Source organism: Narcine bancroftii, chromosome 5 (genome assembly GCF_036971445.1).
Source record: "Narcine bancroftii isolate sNarBan1 chromosome 5, sNarBan1.hap1, whole genome shotgun sequence".
Lineage (NCBI taxonomy): Eukaryota > Metazoa > Chordata > Chondrichthyes > Torpediniformes > Narcinidae > Narcine > Narcine bancroftii.
Window position 1 is genome coordinate 211715343 of NC_091473.1, and position 21811 is coordinate 211737153.

Genomic DNA, 21811 nt, shown 5'->3' on the forward strand with positions numbered 1-21811 from the left:
TAAACGAGTTTAAACGGGAAGTGTCTCATTGAATTCGGATCAAAATCCCTTTACAACAAACATTCGGTCCTCGGAGACAGTCGGGGGTGAGTCCGGGACTCCGGGGTTTCCGATGTTAATAGGAATGGGAGAATTTTGGAGGGGACAGAAACACAGAGAGGCGGTGGTGGCGGGAGCTGACAGCAGGATGTCTCCGCCCCGTCCGCTCGCTGCCTTTAAGTTGCTCTGTGCTGCCGCCTCCCGCATCATTTCTCACTCAGTTCTGAAACTCGGAGAGAATTTGTGCAGAGCCGCCGACATGACCGAGACCGCAGCAGCCGAAGCGGCTCCTCCTGCCACTCCCGGCGCCCAAACCAAGGCTCCCAAGAAGAAGAAGGCGGCCGCTCGGCCCAAGCCAGCCGGTCCCAGGCTGGGCGATCAGATCGACAAGATTGTGGCGGATTGCCGCGAGCGCGGGGGGATGTCCTACTTCGCCATAAAGAAGGCTCTGGCCGACGGCGGCGTCGATGTGCACAAGTCCGCCTCGCACATCAAGACGAGCATCAAGAGGAAATTGGACAGCGGCCTCCTGGTTCAATGCAAAGGCTCGGGCTTGTCGGGTCACTTCAAGGCCGGGAAGAAAGAAAGGACAGTGACATTGGCAAAGAAAGCGAAGAAACCAGCGGCCACGGCGTCGAAGTCCAGGAAGTCGGTGGCAAAGAAATCTTCGGCCAAAAGACCAGTCATCAAGAAATCTCCCTCCAAGAAACCCGCGGCCAAGAAATCTCCCAGCAAGAAACACGGCGCCAAGAAACCAGCGGCTAAAAAGACGGCGGCCAAGAAGCCAGTGGCCAAGAAGGCGACCCCGAAGAAGTTCAAGAGCCCCCCGAAGGCCAAAGTCACCAAGGTGAAGGCGACCAAAAAGGTTGTAAAATCCAGGGCCCGGCCGAAATCTAAACCCAAGGCAGCGGCCAAGAAGTGAAAGAAAAACCTCAACGAGTAAACTCCTGACCCCAACGGCTCTTCTCAGAGCCACTCACATCCCTCAGTGAAGAGCTGCACCCCAGTCACGTCACTCCTGTCCCGGCAGCGCGTTCACATTCTAGCGGGGAATCATTCACGCGAAGCCCCACCATCCCCGGTAACTCCACCACATTCTCTGCACCCGACCGGTCCCCAGTAACCAAACAAAACCCCGAGAATGGGGTGACCGGGACAGGCCTCACTCGGTCTTTAATGCTTCCAAAACTCAGATTTCTGAAAAGGACGGGATGAAGGGTTACGGGAAATAGTGCCGAGTCTAAGTGCAGATCAGAGCTGATCTGATTGAATAACGTAGCAGTATCGACCGGCCGAATAGCCGTTTCCTGCTCCTAATTTTAATGTACCTTGATTCCTTCCTATACTAACGAAGGGGCAGAGCTTCAGCGGGAATATCACCGTCAGTTCATTGTCACGGCGCTTATTTAAAGAATTTCAGAAAATCGGAAAAAATGTAACCCCGTGTGTGTTGTTCGCGGTCGCTGTTTCTGTTCTGCTAATAACGTTTGGAAATTAGCGATTTCCGGGGCCGGGGCGGAAGATGAGAGGCCGCTCTCTGCCCTGTCTGTCACTCTGACTCTGTCTCCTCCCCTCCCCTTCACTGCGTGTCCTCAGCCAGGTCGGGGCGCTGTGTATAAAAGGGGCCGGCAGCAGTGGGGCTGCCATTGATCATCGACTTCAGTAAGTGGGACCATGTCTGGCAGAGGAAAAGGAGGTAAAGGTCTGGGCAAAGGCGGAGCCAAGCGGCACCGTAAAGTTCTTCGTGATAACATCCAAGGCATCACCAAACCCGCTATCCGCCGCCTGGCTCGGCGTGGCGGAGTCAAGCGCATCTCGGGGCTGATCTATGAGGAGACCCGCGGGGTGCTGAAGGTTTTCCTGGAGAATGTGATCAGGGATGCCGTCACCTACACCGAGCACGCCAAGCGCAAGACGGTCACCGCCATGGATGTGGTGTACGCTCTGAAACGCCAGGGCCGCACTCTCTATGGCTTCGGCGGCTGAAGAACTCCGTCCTTTCTCCACACAACAAAACAAAGGCTCTTCTAAGAGCCACCCACCGCCTCACAGAGGGAGCTACTGTAATGGGCACGAATTGGGATGAAACTATTAACTGTTGAAATTTTTCCTTCTTGCATTTTGAATCCAACCACAATAATTCATGATCAGGGCTTGTCTGACGAGGAAAGAGGAGATAATGTCGACATTCATGGTGGATTTAAAGAATGAAGGGTGATCTACAGCCGGTTTCCCTCGAGGCGATCTCCGCTCTCTGACCCGCACAACTCTTGATAATGCGGTGTCGCTAAAACGGCCTGGAAACTCCCTCCCGGGAACGGTCGCTTTTCTCCAGCCTCCGCCAGAGCTGAATTCTATCCGCTTCAGCAGCGGTTCAGTCCATCCGCAGCCCAATTTCAGACACACTGGTTGAATGAGAAAATTCACCGATATTTAAAATGATCTGAGTTAGAATCAGGGAGAACCGGTTTCCATCAAATTGTTCTCCAAAATTGGCGGGTGATTTGAAAATAAACTAAGCCAATCCCTCTGCAGCCAGTGTTCCTCTTTGCTTCTCGGTCAGAGACAATATCCCTCCCGCCCCATAGGATCTGAAACAGCCCTGTGAGTCATCTGATTATGGAGCCAATCACAGCCATGGAACACGATGATTGCCATCTCTGCTCCAGCCATTCAGAGCGGTGGGGCGGATCTTCAACTGTTTATAAGTTGGAGCATGCGCTAGGTTCATTATTCCAGTTCCTGTGTCTCAGATTGTGTTCGTAATGTTGAAGCGGAATGGGCGAGACCAAGCAGATGGTACGCAAATCGACCGGAGTGAAATCTTGCAAACAGCTGGCCGTCAAAGTGGGGTGAAAAAGTCTCTGCTACCGACAGTGGCTCTGAGGGAGATATCCTTTCTTTGCTTTTTTGGCTGGCTTCGCGGACGAAGATTTATGGAGGGATATGTCCACGTCTGCTTCAGGCTCGTTGGTGACTGACATCTGATGCGGGACAGGCAGGCACAGTTGCAAGGGAAAATTGGTTGGTTGGGGTTGAGTGTTGGGATTTTCCTCCTTTGTCTTTTGTCAGTGCAATGGGCTCTGCGGTCTTCAAAGGAGGTTGCAGCCTGCCGAACTGTGAGGCGCCAAGATGCACGGTTGGAGGCGATATCAGCCCACTGGCGGTGGTCAATGTGGCAGGCACCAAGAGATTTCTTTAAGCAGTCCTTGTACCTTTTCTTTGGTGCATTCTCGGTGGCCAGTGGAGAGCTTGCCATATAACACAATCTTGGGAAAGCGATTGTCCTCCATTCTGGAGACATGACCCACCCACCACAGTTGGGTCTTCAGCAGCGTGGATTCGATGCTTGTGGATTCTGTCAACTCGAGTACTTCGATGTTGGTGATGAAGTATTACCAATGAATGCCAGCGCATGATGTACTGTTTTGTGGAAACTGCCAAAATGTTTGGCCTGCAAGTCAGCCTGAAGAAAACTGAGGTCCTCCATCAGCCAGCTCCCCACCATGACTACTAGCCTCCCCACATCTCCCATCGGGCACACAGAACTCCAAACAGTCAACCAGTTTACCTACCTCGGCTCCACCATTTCATCTGTCGCAAGGATTGACAAAGAGATAGACCACAGACTCACCAAGGCAAATAGCCTTTGGAAGACTACACAAAAGAGTCTGCAAAAACAATCACCTGAAGAAACACACAAAGATCAGCGTGCACAGAGCCGTTGTCATACCCACGCTCCTGTTCGGCTCTGAATCATGGGTCCTCTACCGGCATCACCTACGGCTCGTAGAATGCTTCCATCAGTGCTGTCTCTGCTCCATCCTCAACATTCATTGGAATGAGGGAGATCTAATGCTACGAGAAATCCATTGAGTTGTTGATCTGCAAACTACCCTTCCAGTGCCTGGTGCGGGAGATCGCTCAGGACTTCAAGATGGACCTGCGCTTCCAGACCTCGGCCGTCATGGCTTTGCAAGAGGCAAGTGAGGCTTACCTGGTGGGGCTCTTCGAGGATACCAACCTATGCGCCAACCATGCCAAGTGCATCACCATCATGCCCAAAGACATCCAGCTGGCCGGCCACATCTGCGGGGAGTGCGCCCGAACCCGGCCTCGGCACCAAGTACCAGAAAGGCTCTTTGAAGAGGCACAATTTTGACATTAAGGAGTTGTGACAGTCCCTGATTTTTTGTTGTGTTTTGAGCCTTCAGTTAAAGTAGTGCAGTTGTTTCTGCGGCTCAATGGAGTCACTTGGGCTTTCATATGGAAACTCCAATGCTTCCAGTCCACTCCCAACCCTCTGAATGTGGTATGCATGTGTTAAATGGGATCGTGACGAACAAACAATCAAAACTGATTACATTTAACATCACGGAATCAACTACTCAGTTTGGTCACCACGGTGCTCCTGGAATTTACTCTTCGTCCCGTCAGGTGGTCCCGGGATGAGAATTCCCCCATACCCCTGTACATGTCCAGCCACTTGTTGTCTGCAAGAATTTTGGCGTTTAGCCAAATAAACGTCATCCTGTGTCGGGATATGGAGTGTGGATCAGTTCTTAGATCTTAATTCTGTCCTGCTCCTGACCATTCTCTGTTCAATTTGGCCCAGAAACTTGCCCATAATTATCATAAAACTTTCATACAACTCTTTCCCCGCGCTCTCCCCAGCCCGGTCAGCCATTCCAGACACTGAGTGGCTCTGAAAAGAGCCTTTAGTCACTGGGTTCACTTCATGCCGTTTCACTTATTAACTCCACCGGTTTTCTTAGACAACATCAAGGCCTGAATATTGGGCAGCACCCCGCCCTGAGCGATGGTCACTCCTCCCAGCAGCTCATTGAGCTCCTTGTCATTGCGGACAGACAGCTGCAGGTGTCTGCGGATGATGCGGTTCTTCTTGTCCTGGCCGCGTTACCGGCCAGCTCAAGGATTTCAGCCATCAGATACTCGAGCACAGCAGCCAGATAGACTGGCGCCCATCCGTTCAGCATAGTTGCCCTTTCTCAGGAGCCTGTGAACACGGCCCACGGGGAACTGCAGTCCAGCCCGGGATGAGCGAGATTTGGCCTTGGACCGAGCTTTACCGCTAGATTTCCCTCGTCAATTCATCTCCACAATTTCACCAACTCCTTCATAAGAAGCTGAGGTCGCAGTCGCCCATCTTGTATCTTTTGGAGGAATGTTAAAAGGTCCTGATGATTGGACATTCACTGTCATTGGCTGAGTGAGGTCCCCATTCCAAGAGCAACCAATGAACAGGCAGCAGCTCATTGAACGCTAAGAACAATGGCCCATTTCCCCGAAATGTGAAAAGGCCGTGAAATTTCATCTGTGCAGAGTCTGAAACAAGTTGTTGTGAATCTGATTGTTGGCGTGATTTCTGCTCATCAGTGATCACTCAATCACGACACATTTACATCGTGTGTATTCATGTCCCGAGAATCGCTGTGAACAGAGTTACCCGATTTATTTCAAGAAGTAACAGATGCGGGAAAGGAAACAATTCTCTGCAGTAATTAGGCTTAAATGTTCCTCCAGGAAAAGACTGTGAACTGACTGATCTCGGGTGGTGATGGCATTTGGGGTAGTTACAACATGCGGGGGTTCAGATCATAAAACGTACCCACAGTAGCAATTAAACAGTGAAAACGCTTGTATTTTGCCCACCTTAATCATTCCTAATTGTCAACCTGATTAATGACTGTGAAAAACAGATGAGAGTATGATGTTTCTGTGGCCCTTTAAGAGGGCAGGAATTCAACAGTGACACCAGGAACATGTTGGCACTGAAACCTCAACTTGGGGTCATTCTGTACCTGTCACCTCTGAGTGCATGTGAGGGGATAGGGTCATTCTGTACCTGTCACCTCTGGGTGCAGTGTGAGCAGGTGGGGTCATTCTCCACCTGTCACCTCTGGGTGCAGTGTGAGAGGGTGGGGCCATTCTGTATCGGTCACCTCTGGGTGCAGTGTGAGAGGGTGGGCCAAAATGGCCTGTTTCTCTGCTGTCATGTTCTATGGTAACAGGCCATTTTAGACCACAAGTCTGTCCACTCAATTTATATCCAATTAACTGACACCCATGGTATGTTTTGAATCCACCCTGTTACCATCTCATACTTTAAAGGTGGTCAGTCTGTGACCTTTCCTAGTAGCTGTTAAAATCTGGAATTCTTTAGTGATCTGGTTTGCGAATGCTATCAAGGTGTTGGTAATGTTACCTATGAGTTTGTAGACACTGATTTTAGTAAGAACACACAGAAATGTTGAAGAAACTCAGCCTGACTCGCAGCATCAAGAGGAGGTAAAGATATATTACCAACATTTTGGGCCTCAGTCCTTCAAGGAATAAGCCAAGAATAAGCAGAGAACAGAAAGGCTCAGAATAAAGACAAGGGAGGAGTCCAGAGTAACAAAAAGGATATTAGATACAGGAAAGATGATAATTGTGAAAGGAGACAGAGGGAAAGGAAAGAGAGAGGCAGAGCTAGGGAAAGGCAATAGGGGATGAAGGGGAGGTGTGGGGGGATTTAACGAAAAGCAGTAAAGTCGATGTTAATGCCATCCACTTACCTATGCAATCAACTAAGAAAGTTACTCCATACCAGGGTTTTACATTTTTCTCCATCTGAAATTGTCTAATGAAATTATTCTATGATATAGAATCGAGCTATTTCCCTCTTTTTCCATGAAAATTGAGGCATCAAATTTTCCTCTGCCTGTGGGATTGGTATCACATTTCATGTTCTGTAAATCATAGATGCCACTTGGTTCATAGAACAGTACAGTACAGGCATTTTGGTTTTCAGTGTTCTGCTGACGCATAGTATTCCATCAATACATATCACACTTGTTTCTCTGTGCTAAATTTCAACCTCCGTGAGTCTACCTGTCTGTGGTGATCCCCTCATAGTTCAGGACACTTTCACGTTTTGTCGTGTTGCTGGCCATGCCTCCAGGCTTTGTTGTCCTGAAACATTGGCTGCAGGGAATGTCTTTCTCCCTCTCACTCCACCAACTTTTCTTTTTACATGGTGCATGTGGTGCATGTCCAGGCAGGAAGCTTCAGACAACGCAACATAGTGATCAGACTGATTCTTTGGGATCATAGTATCAGCCAGTTTTATTGGTGGATTTAGAGCGCAGGGATTGCCACATGGCGAAACTCAATACCCGTTGAGTTCTTGAACTTGACTTCAGCCAATTGGCTTACATAGAGGGTCAGGTGACCAGTGATATAGCAGTTAAATTGATCCAAAGTGAAGTGTGCGGTGAGGGCGGGGTCTTTCTTTGGACTTGCACGAAACACATCCCTGCACTCACACTGGGGAGAGACTGTTCAGAGTGTGGGGAGGGATTCACCAGCTCTGAGGCACTGCTGCAACACCAGTGTGTCCCCACTAGGGGGAGCCCGTTCCCCTGCTCTGACTGGGAAGAGCTTCCAAACCTCAAAGGACTCGGAGTTGCACCAGTGTGTTCCCCCCTGGGAAGAGTCCATTCACCTGCTGCATGTGTGGGAAGGGGTTCGTCCAGCCTCCTGCAGCACCAGAACAATCATTCCGGGGAGAGAGTCTTTAAATGCATTGTGTGTGAGAAGGGATTCTCTTGCAAAGGGTAACTTCAACTACACTGGACAATTCACACCAGGGAGTGGCGGTTCACCTGCTCTCTTTGTGGGAAGGGGTTCTTTAGGTACTCTGCTCTGCGGGTACACCAGCGGGTTCACACCGGGGAAAGACCGTTCACCTGCTCCTTGTGCTGGAAGGGGTTCTCATCCCTCCGGTTTGCATGTGCACCAGTAGGTTCACACTCGGGACAGACCATTTACCTGCTTCCTGTGTGGTATTGGATTCACTTAGTACACCCACATGCTGAAGCCCTTGACCAATAGAAATGTCTATTTCCTTAACATCATAGATGAATTCTCCAGGTTCCTGTTTGCCTTCCCCTGTCTTGATATGACCCCTACCACAGTTATCAGGGCACTTTGCCATGTGTTCACCCTGTTTGGGTACCCAGATTATATCCATAGGGATCAGGGGTCCTCGTTCATAAGCGATGAGCTGCAGCAGTGAGGATGTTGGCTTAAATGTAAATAAAGCTAGGGGCTAGTATAGTGTAGTTGGGCTTTGCAACATGTTGGGAAAGCAGCAGAAGAAATAAAATAGCAAAAAGTTGACACAAAATACGTCAAAGCAATGAAGGTCGCAGCAGCTCCTGCTCCTACACTGATTGGCACCCTGAGACTTCACAGATGGGGTCTTTTCTGATTGGTGTAACATTATACAGTATGCTACTGATCAGGATAAAAAAGAATGTGTTGTAGCTGTTCAGGGGCACTTTTGTCACTGACTCCTGAATGCATTTCAGTATTTGCGGTAAATGAAAGTAACCTAATCTGCAGATTAAAGAATGATCCAACCACAACTGTAGTTGAAGTCAGTCATTTCATGTGAGCACCCTGCGGACCTGGAATTCACATTTGGTGTCAGAAGTGGGGTTCCAAAGACTCATCTAATCTTTGGTGGATGGAACAAAGTGAGGGTTTCTGGTGCAGACCAAGGGAAGGGCCCACAGAGTGAGTATACTCTGTTTACCCTGCTCTGAACCTGGTATTTTTGCATGTTTCTGTAACTGGAGAGAGTGAGTTCTGACATAATTTAAGGGTGATTGGCGAAAGGTTGGATCAGTGTAGGAGTTCAGGGAACTTGTCCAGTCTGGGACCATCAGTGTGAGAGCTCAGGGAGCTCAGTTAAGAATTCAGGGAACTCGTCCGGTCAGGGACTGTCAGTGTGAGAGCTACAATGGGGAATTGTGTAGACACAACTAATCAATGGGGTTCACCATTACAAAATATGTGTGAAAAATATCTGGGGGGATGAAAAGATAATTCGAGAAGTTTCTGGGCCATTAAATAAAAGACTAGGGAGAGAATGCTGGTCGTTGGGGGGGGGGATGATTAATTGGTTAAAGAGGCACAAGAGTTAATCTGGAAGAGGCCCACAAATAATAAAACTAAAGAGGTAATTGGAAAGTGGCGTCTGTTAGCACAAGAAAGGAAAGAAAAAGATAAGCTTGCAAGTTGGCAGACTAACGCCGTAAAACTGGGAATTCCACTGACAGAAGGGGGAAGGAGGGAGGACAGTAAAACCTGCAGATGTCCTCCAGAAAGAACATGCACATAAAAAGGAGCAGGACAAAAAAATCAGGAAAGGGAAAAAGTAAAGCGCAGGCAGGAGAAGCCTCCCATACAGGATAAACAAAATCTGTATAGTCAAATGGAAGCCCTAAGGCTGATGGAGGAGGGAGAGACGAGTGACCCCTGGGATGATGAAGGATGGACCCCGAGTGCCACTCGGGGACCCCCTTAAGGACAACTAGCATATTATCCACCTGTATCTTGACCTCCCCCCCAGCAGCGGTCCCCTCTGCGCCAGCAGTACCCAAAGTATTTTCGATCCTGTTAGTGTTCGAACCCAGAGACATGATAAATCATCTGGCCACTGTAACAAAGAAGTTAAGATTTAAAGAAAGTCGTCTGTAGAAAATTCTAGAAGCTTTTGTTAAAACACGTTTAAGTTGAAGCCTCAGTGAGGACAGAGAAAACTCTGCAGAAAAACATAAGATACTGCTCTACCATCCAGGCAAATTGGCAGAAAGCCCAGAAGAATAGCTAACGCAATCAGTTTGTGCAGAATACTACAGAACACAGAACTAAGACAGCCAGGAATACTCTTAAAGGGATCACGCAAGATACAAATTTGTTCACAATTCAAAGAAGAAGACAGGTTACAGTGTAAAGATGGAGAAGAGGTTGTCTTGTTGGGCTAGAGACTTCGAGCAAACAGCTCCTCTCACAGAGATGTCTGATCATGAGTTGAGTTAGCAAGGCAGATGGATAAGGCTTGGTGGAAGGTTGTAGTCAGTGATGAGAGAAGAAGTGGCTTCAACTACAAAGCAAGAGGAAGAATCCTTTAAGGCACTGCAGTCTTAACTCAAACACACGGCGACTCCTTCCAACCAACCGACTACTTCTCCACAAAGATGGAGCCATTGATGCTGGGCCTTCCATGCTGCACTCAGATCTTGGCAGCTATCTATTTATCTCTTCAACTCACCGCCAACCTGACAATCCAACAACATATAGTGGATTATACAGAACATTTGGTGACAGCCTTGCTGGGAAAGCTACATACACAACATTTGACCATGGCAAGGCAAAATATATATGAGATAGCATCATCTTAATAATTTCCAACTGTCCTTTCACACAGCAACAATGGTCAATCCAGCCACCTTTGTGATGCACCCACCTTAAGAGACAGAGGAGCCAAAGCACAACTGTTTACAGAATGTCCAACTCACAGTATTACCTCAGCAAGACCTGACTGATCACCTACACTGACAGAAGTTCTTACATTGACTCGCAAGTTACAAGACACACAGGCTATAACTTGATGGATCAAAATGGACAAATCTTGGAGGCTGCTGCTATGGAAGGAGCTCCTTCAGCACAACAGGTGGAGCTCTTCGCCCTAGTGTGTGCTTGCATCCTCTCCGAGGGCCTGTCGGTAAACAGCAACACAGATTCCCAGTCCATCTTCAGGGTGGCACATGATTTTGGACAGTTGTGTAAAAATTGGGGTTTTATAACATCGTCAGGGATACCCATTTCCCATAAACAAATGGTTCAGAGTTTGTTATCAGCAATCCAACTCCCAAAGAGGGTTGCTCTCCTTCAAGTTGCAGACATGATTTCTAAGCTTAATGAGGCAGTAAGCAGGTAAAGCTGCAGAGCAGGGTTTTCAGGATGGGGTCCCCAAAGATTTAGTGCAACATGAGTCCTCCTCAACGAGCCTTCTACCTTCCATCCAGGAGATATAGACTCCACCAGAGGGACGCTTCCAATAGAGAACTCGAGTGATGGAAATGTTCCAGTTGTTATTATGTTGATGTACTTGAGTTTTGGGTAACTCCAGCCGGGCAAACTTGTAGGACTGATCAATTGGCAACCTGGGTATTTAGCAGCAGGTGTCTCACCTGTGCCCATTTTAATCCAGGTAAAGGTCATTCTTGCCAGGTTGGTCAAACTCCTTTGTCAGAAGAACCATTTGATATAATGCAGCTGGACTTTATTGAGTACCTTACCTAGATGTCAGAATTATAAATATGTTTTAGTAATAATAGATTGCTTTAGTTGATGGGTTGATCCCTTCCCAACAAGGGACAACAAGGCCTCTACTGTAGTGCATGTGTTATGTAAGGAGTTACTTCCTCGCTTTGATGTTCCTTGTTACTACCTTAGTTCAGATAATGGACAGCATTTTATTGCTGTTATTAACCATGCAGTTTGTAATACTTTTGAAATGAAACAACAGTTACATTGTGTTTATCACCCAAAGGCAGCAGGAATAGTGGAACGTGCCAAGCAGACCTTGAAGACAAAATTAGCCAAGCTTACTGAACTTGGCTTTCCCTGCTGCTGACAGCTTTATACCAAATACCTGTATGCACAGAACCAGCTACCAGACATGGCTTGACACGCACGGTAATCATTTATGGCTATCCGCTATGCACACCCTTTTCCAATCAGTCACACCTCCCCATCACCCTCCACCACATGAGTTCTGAGAAGACTGCATATATTCCAGTGCCAACCGCCCAGTCCAAGAATCCACCCTGCTCCAGCTCCATCAACAGCCCTTAAGGCTAGAGCTGGATGAGGTCCTCACCCAGGAAGAGACATATAAGGCAATTGAACAACTGAAAAGTGGCAAAGCAGCAGGTATGGATGGAATCCCCCCAGAGGTCTGGAAGGCTGGCGGCAAAACTCTGCATGCCAAACTGCATGAGTTTTTCAAGCTCTGCTGGGTCCAAGGAAAGCTGCCTCAGGACCTTCGTGATGCCATCATCATCACCCTGTGCAAAAACAAAGGCGAGAAATCAGACTGCTCAAACTACAGGGGAATCACGCTGCTCTCCATTGCAGGCAAAATCTTCGCTAGGATTCTCCTAAATAGAATAATACCTAGCGTCGCCGAAAATGTTCTCCCAGAATCACAGTGCAGCTTTCGCGCAAACAGAGGAACTACTGACATGGTCTTTGCCCTCAGACAGCTCCAAGAAAAATGCAGAGAACAAAACAAAGGACTCTACATCACCTTTGTTGACCTCACCAAAGCCTTTGACACAGTGAGTAGGAAAGGGCTTTGGATGCCCCCCAAAGTTCCTCAACATGGTTATCCAACTGCACGAAAACCAACAAGGTCGGGTCAGATACAGCAATGAGCTCTCTGAACCCTTCTCCATTAACAATAGCATGAAGCAAGGCTGCATTCTCGCACCAACCCTCTTTTCAATCTTCTTCAGCATGATGCTGAAACAAACCATGGAAGACCTCAACAATGAAGACACTGTTTACATCCGGTACCGCACGGATGGCAGTCTCTTCAATCTGAGGCACCTGCAAGCTCACACCAAGACACAAGAACAACTTGTCCGTGAACTACTCTTTGCAGACGATGCCGCTTTAGTTGCCCATTCAGAGCCAGCTCTTCAGCGCTTGACATCCTGTTTGGGGAAACTTCCAAAATGTTTGGCCTGGAAGTCAGCCTGAAGAAAACTGAGGTCCTCCATCAGCCAGCTCCCCACCATGACTACCAGCACCCCCCCCCCCCCCACATCTCCATCGGGCACACAAAACTCAAAACGGTCAACCAGTTTACCTTTCTCGGCTGCACCATTTCATCGGATGCAAGGATCGACAACGAGATAGACAACAGACTCGCCAAGGCAAATAGCACCTTTGGAAGACTACACAAAAGAGTCAGGAAAAACAACCAACTGAAAAACCTCACAAAGATTAGCGTATACAGAGCCATTGTCATACCCACACTCCTGTTCGGCTCCGAATCATGGGTCCTCTACCGGCATCACTTAAGGCTCCTAGAACGCTTCCACCAGCGTTGTCTCCGCTCCATCCTCAACGTTCATTGGAGCGACTTCATCTCCAACATCGAAGTACTCGAGATGGCAGAGGCCGACAGCATCGAATCCACGCTGCTGAAGATCCAACTGCGCTGGGTAGGTCACATCTCCAGAATGGAGGACCATCGCCTTCCCAAGATCGTGTTATATGGCGAGCTCTCCACTGGCCACTGTGACAGAGGTGCACCAAAGAAGAGGTACAAGGACTGCTTAAAGAAATCTCTTGGTGCCTGCCACATTGACCAACGGCAGTGGGCTGATATCGCCTCAAACCGTGCATCTTGGCGCCTCACAGTTCGGCGGGCAGCAACCTCCTTTGAAGAAGACCACAGAGCCCACCTCACTGACAAAAGACAAAGGAGGAAAATCCCAATACCCAACCCCAACCAACCAATTTTCCCTTGCAACCGTTGCAACCGTGTCTGCCTGTCCAGCATTGGACTTGTCAGCCACAAACGAGCCTGCAGCTGACGTGGACATTACCCCTCCATAAATCTTCGTCCGCGAAGCCAAGCCAAAGAAGAACACGTGCCCTTCACCAGTCAGCCTCTAGAGTGCGTGCAGCTTTTAAAATGCCCTCTCACATATGCCCAGGCTCGTTTGTGATGATGTGCAACAGGGTCAGGGGTTCAATGGAACCCTGATGGGAGGGACTACATTTGGTCCTTCTCACCACCCCGACCGCAATAAAGGTGGAGGGCAGAATCTCTTGGATCCATCTCCATCATTGTGAATTGGTTGGCTCTGCCAACCGAAGGGGCGATGATGGAACCAGGTGAGTAATCTTACATTTTTACAGTATCAGATGAATAGGTGAATAATGTACCTGTATAAGCTTTGAATAATTACAGTACCAGGTGAACAACTACAGTATTATATATTACAGGGTTGTGTTTGATAATGAGGGATGAAGCTGAAATATTTAATAATAAGCTTGAGTGGTAGGAATGTTGGACTAATGATTATTATGAGTTTTGATCTCTTTTAGACCTCGATTAATTCAGGATGAAAACGATTCGGTTGTTGTGGCTTGCTGGCTGCGTGATCACGACCCTATTCGAAACCACTGATAGTGTGATTGAACAAGCAGAAACATCTTTGAAACAGTGGACGAATGGGTGGCATAAGTGGGAAAATTACACAGCCGCCTTAGTGGGAAGATCAGATTATTATGTTTACACTATGGCTAATCCCCCATTAAGGAAAGTCCCAGCTCCTGATAATAACAAGATTTGCCAGGAGTGGATGAGCAACTCAGAGACATCGGGACTGTGCCCATTGTATTGCATGATCTATCAAGCTTCCAGATATTATAACATCACAACCCTAATGTGGAAATGCAAAGGGATGCATCCTTGGGCTACAGTCAATGTCACCACTCCTTCCCAGAATACAATTCTCACACCAGGGATGAAGTTTGAGTGTTATCTGAGAAATGGTAACTCTAAAGCCAAGGTCAAACCACTTTTGATGTTCAAAGGGCTTTGAGGAATGGAAAAAGCAAAATAAATCAGGGGAAGGTAGATGGCCACCTCCTCCCTTTGATATTTGGAAGTCCCAAGAGGAACCTTTAGCAGACTTGTGGTGGGATAGTGGAAAGGACCTTACGGATATACTCCCATATAATTGGATAGGCAAATGTGCATAGGTAACTCTAATGCATCAGACATTAATTACTCTAGACTTGACTCCTTATCACTAAACTAGAAGAGAATACCTTGGGGACCATAGAATATGTATAGATGCCATAGGAAAACCACATGGCATACCCAATGAATATGAGGTAAGAAATGAGATAGCTGCAGGTTTTGAGGCTTTCATCCCAGCAACTGGAGTATCTAAGAATGCTGAATGGATTAACTATATTTATTATAACCAACAGAGATTTATCTATTATTCCAATTTTGCATTGAATGCCTTAGGAGAGCAGGTCGATGCGACAACCAAGATGACATGGCAGAATTGATTGGCTTTGGACTGGTTAATGGCTGAAGAAGGAGGTGTCTGCATCATGTTTGGCAAGCAATGTTGTAACTTTATTCCTAACAGCACCACTCCAAATGGCTTTGTTACTCATGCTATGAATACATTTAAGACTCTGCAGCAAGAATTAAAGGACAATGCTGGTTATGGCTACCAATTCTTAATTGGTTCCATATGAATTTTGGCCTTTGGGGTTCGTGGTTTACCAAGATTGTGTTGGTTGTAGTAGTAGTATTAGTAATTCTCCTCTTGACCAGATGTTGCTTGTTGCCATTGATTAAGAAAGTTTTTTTTTGCTTGGGCAAGCCCAGCCGCCCTTATAATGCTGCAAAAGATGGAATCAGTAGGGGTTGAGACTGGGCAGTGGGATGAGAAGGAGATACAGACTCAAATAGAACTGGAGCTTTGGGAAGCTGAGTGTCAGAGGCTGGGGAATATAGGGAGGCTGTTCAGGAGTCATTAGGTTTCAGCCCTTTTGAAATTGTGTTTGGACATCAGGTTAGAGGACCTTTAATGTTGATAAAAGAACAGTGGGATAATGAAGATGTGCAGCTGAATTTGCTATATTATGTTTCTAAAATTAAGGATAAGTTACAAAAAGTGTGGACTTTGGCTCGAGAGAATTTAGAAACGGCTCAGGAAAAAATTGTGTTTATTTGACAAGAAAGCTCAAGTGAGGAATTTTAAGACAGGAAGTAAAGTTTTGATTTTCTAACACATGACAATCCTTTGAAAGCTAGATTTTCTGGACCATATGTAGTTATTACCTAAAGAGATCGAGAGTGATCAAGGATATAATTGATTTATGAGTTGGGAATAAAACAGATCACTTCATCTGCGTACCATCCTGAAACTCAGGGGGCTTTGGAAAGATTTCATTCTACTCTTAAAAATATGATGAGAATTTATTGTCTGGAGAATGGAAAAGATTGGGATGAAGGTATTCATTTATTGTTATTTGCAGCAAGGGAGATAAGTAGTGAGGAAGGAGGGGGTTAAAAGCCAGTGAGAGCAGCCAGATTTTGCAGCATTCTAGTAAGGCAGGCAAGGCAATTCAAAGGGACCAATTAGCATGACTAAGTATAGGAATTTACTCTGAACCAATCAATGAGCAGGTCTGATAAGAGGCTGTCAATCTTCTGCAGCAATGGAATTTGTGCTACTAACTCAATAGGGTAAGAATGTATTGTGTAAACTTTATACTATTACTTCTAGGATGCTGCCTGCTACCATTGGTAAGAAGGATGTTTTGGGCTCAAATTAATCCAGCTGACCCCATAATGCTGCAAAGAACGGAGGGAGATGAAGGTGAACCATGTAATATGGATGAGATAGAAAAACAATTCAGACAGAAATTGTAGCAGAAGAGTTTCAGAGATTGGGAGAAATAGGGTCCTTGGAATGAGCATTGCAGTGTACACAGGATCAAATACAGGCAGGAGGGTTAGGGTATGAGCCATCCCAGAGGAATAGGAAACGGCACTAGGATCACTGAAGGAGACACCATTATGAGCTCCCTGTAAGTTTCCTTTTGCTGATGAGCCTTCGAGAGTGGACTTAGGGTACCCCAGGAGGTACCATAGTAGTTTTGCTTTGTGATCCTGTGTATGATGTGATAAAATCACAACAGGAGGGAATGAGGAAGTTGGCTAAACTGTAGTTAGAGCAAAAGGCTCTTATAGTGTAGTCAGGCTTTGCAACACGATGGGAAAACAGCAGGAGGAATAAATTAGCAAAAAGATGACACTCAAAATACGTCAGAGCAATGAAGGTTGCAGCAGAATCTGAAAGAACAATAGAGCATTTGTTGATATGCTCCTGCACTGATTAGCCCCGAGACTTCGCAGATGCGAGAAACTAGCTACTAGTATTGATAAGCTGCGGTCTTATGATTGGGGAAATATTATACAGCAAGCGTAATAACTTAGAGATACTTGATATATATGCGAGGAACTAATCATTGGATATTAAAAGATAAGGTCTTTTATGATTAGTGTGTGGTGGCACACTCTCTCGTGGTGAACTGGCTCCACTTGGCGGGGCAGCCATAAGAAGAGGGCACTGTTGGGGGTCCTCCTTACCCCGTGGTTCCAGCCCAGCACGCACCTCAGGCAACCATTATGACGTCACCGCTCATGCAGTGGCCGAGCTCACTCTGCCCTTATAGGGGCACGCGTGGGATTTGAATAAAACAGTTGTTTAGAGCATCCAAGGTTGTGGCTGTGAGTTTCTTTGCTGTAGCTCCCACTTCATTGGTGACCCCGATGAGCCCAGATGGTTTTTTGGTCTCCCAACATGGATCCAGCTGAGATCAATGCCGTGGCTGTGAAACGGCCCCCCTCTGGACCCATCACCCGCGTACATTGTTCGGGCAGGCAGAGGCACAGTTTCACCTCAGGAACATCTCCACAGACACCACGATGTTTTACCATGTTGTGAGCATGCTAGACGAGGAGACAGCAGCCAGGGTGGACAATCTCATCCACAACCCACCAGCTGCCAGATATTATAACGCTGCCCTCAAAAATCTCCTTCTGGGCACCTTCGATCTCTCCCCACAACAGTGTGCCTCCAGACTCCTGCATCTGGATGGCCTGGGATACCAAATGACATCGGCCCTCATGGATGACATGCTGGCACTGGTGGAGGATCACAAGCCCTGTTCCTTGTTCCACCAGATCTTCCTGGAGCAGATGCCTGAGGACATTCATCTCCTGCTGGCGGACAAAGACTTCAGTGACCCACGGCGAGTCACGGCCCGAGCAGACATCCTCTGGCGCACCAAGAGAGAGTGAAGCCGCCCTCAGCCTGGTCACCCGTCCAGGAGCCAGCCGGTCATAGCCTCCCCCCCCCCCCCCCAAGCATAAGCCAGAGGAGCACCACCCCACTTGGTACCTCTATCATCAACACTGGGGTCACAAGCTCCCAAGTGCAGGCTACCCTGTACCTACACGGGAAACGACTCGGCCAGCCGCCGTTGCTGGCTGTGGCAGCTGGTCATGTGAATAGCCTCCAGCAGATGACCGATAAGTCCACCAGCCAGCATTTCCTTGTGCACACTGGAGCGGAACTGAGTGTCTTGCCCTCGACCGCCCTCGAGACCCGCACCTGACCTCATGGTCCTACCCTGTGTGCAGCCAACAGTTCTGCCGTCAAAACTTTCGGAACCCGTAGGGCATAGATCCAGATTAGGAAAGATAAATTCCGGTGGAAGTTCATGCTGGCCTGAGTGGGTATTGCGGTCTTAGGGTCCAACTTCCTCAAGGCACATGGCCTGCTGGAAGACATGGGCAGAACCCTGCATGTTCCACTCGGTTTACCTCGATTCTACAGACTCCTCCAAGCCCAAAATAGCCATCACCACCAGGGACGGGTTTTTCAGCATACTCCAGGAGTTCCTCTCCATCCTGCAGCCCCAGTTCACCGCCGCCTTCCCCCAGCACAGGGTCTACCACCATATCTCTACGCAAGACCCCCCACTGCATGCCAAGCCTCGACGACTTCTGCCTGAGAAGCTGCAGTTAGCCAAGGAGGTGTTTTCCCACCTACAAGAGTTGGGTATCGTCCACCACTCTGACAGCCCCTGGGCATCCCCTCTTCACATGGTCCTCAAATCTTCCAGAGGCTGGCAACCCTGCGGGAATTATCGGCGCTTGAATGACACGACTACGCTGGACAGGTTCCCAATCCCTCACAACCAGGACTTTACAGCCAACCTCCACGGTGCCCAGGTCTTCTCGAAAGTCAACCTGGTTCGGGGCTATCATCAAATCCCAGTCCACCCCGAGGACATTGGTAAGATGGCGATCATCACCTCGTTTGGCCTTTTCGAAATCTTGCACATGCCCTTCAGACTTAAAAACGTGGCCCAGACTTTCCAACGCCTCATGGACACAATGGGCAGGAACCTGGACTTTGTGTTTACATACCTCAATGACATCCTGATCGCCAGTCGCACAAGGCCCATCGCCACACCCTGTTTGCCCGCCTGGCAGAATTCACCCTCACAGTCAACGTGGCCAAGTGCCAGTTTGGCAAGCACACGCTGCAGTTCCTGAAACACACCATCAAGGCAGCAGGAGCTTCCCCGGCGCCAGAAAAAGTCACGGCCATACGGCAGTTCCCCAAACCCACCACCTTCAAGGGCTTGCAAGAATTTGAAGGAATGGTGAACTTTTATTATTGTTTCATCCCTGGTGCCACCAGCATCAGGCGGCCACTGTTCTCATTGATCACCGCTAAAGACAAAGCCCTGGTTTGGTCTGAAGAGGCAGAGGGTGCTATTGCGGCCACAAAGTACGCACTGACCAGCACCATCTTATTAGTTCACCCACGCCCAGAGGCACACATCGCGCTCTCAGTAGACGTCTCAGCCACAGCCATTGGGGCCGTACTCGAGCAGTGGCTCGACGGACAGTGGCACCCGCTGGCCTCCTTTAGCAGGCACCTTCGACCGCTGGAGCTCAAGTACAGTGCCTTTGACCGGGAGCTCCTGGCCATACTTAGCCATCCGGCACTTCTGGTACTTCCTGGAGGGCAGGCCATTCACTGTGTTCACTGACCACAAGCCTCTCATGCAGGCCCTCGCGATGGCCAAGGATCCGTGGTTGGCCCACCAGCAACGCCATCTCTCCTATGTGTCGGAGTTCACCACCGATATCTGGCACAGGGCAGGTAGAGACAACGTCGTGGTGGACGCACTTTCCTGACCAGCAATCAACACCCTTGCCCCTGGCCTCAACTTCATCCAACTGGCGCAGGCACAGAGGGAAGACGCAGAGACGCAAGCCCTCCATACTGCCATTTCGGGGCTCCGCCTCCAGGACATTCAGTTGCCAAACAGCCCAGACACTCTGCTCTGCGATGTTTCCACTGGTTTACCGCGCCCGGTAGTCCCGCCGCAGTGGAGGTTGCAGGCCTTTGACACGGTCCATGATCTGGCACACCCCTCGGTGAAGGCATCAGTTTGAATAGTGGTGAAGCAGTTCATGTGGCACAGGCTGAAGAAGGAGGAAGCTGAGATGGCGAGGAGCTGCACTCAGTGCCAGGCCTCCAAGGTCCACTGGCATACGCAGGCCCCAATTCAGCAGTTCGACCCAGCAGTCAAAAGGTTCCAACACATACATGTTGACATCGTGGGCCCCCTGCCGGTGTCCAGGGACACCTGCTTATGGAGGTCAACCGTACTACAAGATGGCCGGAAGCCATTCCCATCAAGGAGGATTGGCCACCCACTGGATCACCAGGTTCGGATTTTTGGTGCACATCACCAGTGACAGGGGCACCCAGTTCAGTGAACCTACTGGGGGTTAAACTCCACCATACCACGGCTTATCACCCGCAAGCAAATGGTCTGGTGGAGAAATTTCACCGCCACCTGAAGTCAGCCCTCATGGCTCACCTCACAGGTCCTGGTTGGGCAAACGAACTACCCTGGGTCCTCCTTTGCATCAGAACAGCACCCAAGGAGGATCTACAGGCATCATCTGCAGAGCTTGTGTACAGCGTGCCACTCTCTGGTGAGTTCTTTGGCCTGGAATCCGACTCTATGATTAAGCATGCGAACCTATTGGTGGATCTATGCAGCAAGCTCGCCTCGCTAACCCCCCCCCCCCCCATCCTCCTACACATCACGGCACCCGACCAGCCCGCCTTCCCAAAGAGCGGAACTCGGTGGAATTCATTTTCATTTGGCGCAGACTGCACACTGCATCTTTGCAGCACCCTTATGAGGGCCCATTCGAGGTCCTCCAGTGGTCCGGCAAGACTTTTACATTAGAAATTGGGGGGGAAAAATGAACTGTTCACAGTAGACCGGCTAAAGGCAGCACATTTGGACCTCTCACAACTGGTTCAAATGGCTAAGTCCAAGCACCAAGACCATCCGCCCAAGCAGCGGGATGCATAATCTGGTTCTGCGGGAGGTTGTCTGGCAGTGCACTCTCTCATGGCGAACCAGCCCCACTTGTACCATTGAGTGGTGGGGCAGTCATAAGAAGAGGGTGTTGTCGGGGGTTCTCCTTACACCATGGTTCCAGACCAGTGTGCGCCTCAGGCAGCTGTTATGACATCACCGCTCATGCAGTGGCCGAGTTTACACTGGCCTTAAAGTGGCGCGCACGGGATTTTAATAAAACAGTCGTTGAGAGCATCCAAGGTGGTGGCTGTGAGTTTTTTCCTTTCCTTTTCCAATCTTTTTATTATTATTATAATTTATAAACACATACAGTTCAAAGAGATATGAAAAATACATAGTAAATAACGAATTGATACAGAGATATTAAACAATAATATTGCAGAATAAAAATATATCATAAAAAAATTTTAGATCAGTTTAGAGTATGAACTATCTCTAAAAAAAAATATAATTAATAAAAATATATTAAAAAAAAGAGAGAAAAAAAAAACCCCAAAAAGGAAGAAAAAACAAATCTGAATTAAAAACTAAAAAAAAATACCTACAGATATAGCTAAACCACGCCGATCATTCCGATCTCATCTAACAGCCCAATTATCATACATAATCATAAAAAGAAAACAGAGCCAGATCAACTCACCACAAATGAAAATATTGAATAAATGGTCGCCAGGTTAACTCAAACTTAGAAGGGGATTCATAGACAGAGTTTCTAATTTTCTCTAAATTTAAACATAGTATAGTTTGGGTAAACCATTGGAAAACAGTGGGAGGATTAACCTCTTTCCAATTCAATAGTATAGATCTTCTAGCCATTAGTGTAAGAAAATCAATCATACGATCCACAGGAAGAGATAAATAAGTCAAATCTATCATAGGT

At 48.1% G+C, this 21811-nt stretch overlaps 2 protein-coding genes and 1 pseudogene across 2 annotated transcripts; 2 read left to right on the forward strand and 1 right to left on the reverse strand.

Moving 5' to 3' along the window:
- Window positions 1–261: 261 nt before the first annotated feature.
- On the forward strand, window positions 262–965 carry LOC138764746 (histone H1-like). The gene has a single exon (XM_069940994.1). It carries the CDS (start codon window positions 299–301, stop codon window positions 959–961), a length of 663 nt encoding a protein of 220 aa, XP_069797095.1. The 5' UTR covers window positions 262–298; the 3' UTR covers window positions 962–965.
- A 736-nt stretch (window positions 966–1701) lies between these two features.
- Window positions 1702–8471, forward strand: LOC138764753 (histone H4). Its single transcript, XM_069941001.1, has one exon. The coding sequence runs from the start codon at window positions 1714–1716 to the stop codon at window positions 2023–2025; it is 312 nt and encodes a 103-aa protein (XP_069797102.1). The 5' UTR covers window positions 1702–1713; the 3' UTR covers window positions 2026–8471.
- On the reverse strand, window positions 4786–5295 carry LOC138764748 (histone H2A-like; annotated as a pseudogene).
- Window positions 8472–21811: the final 13340 nt, after the last annotated feature.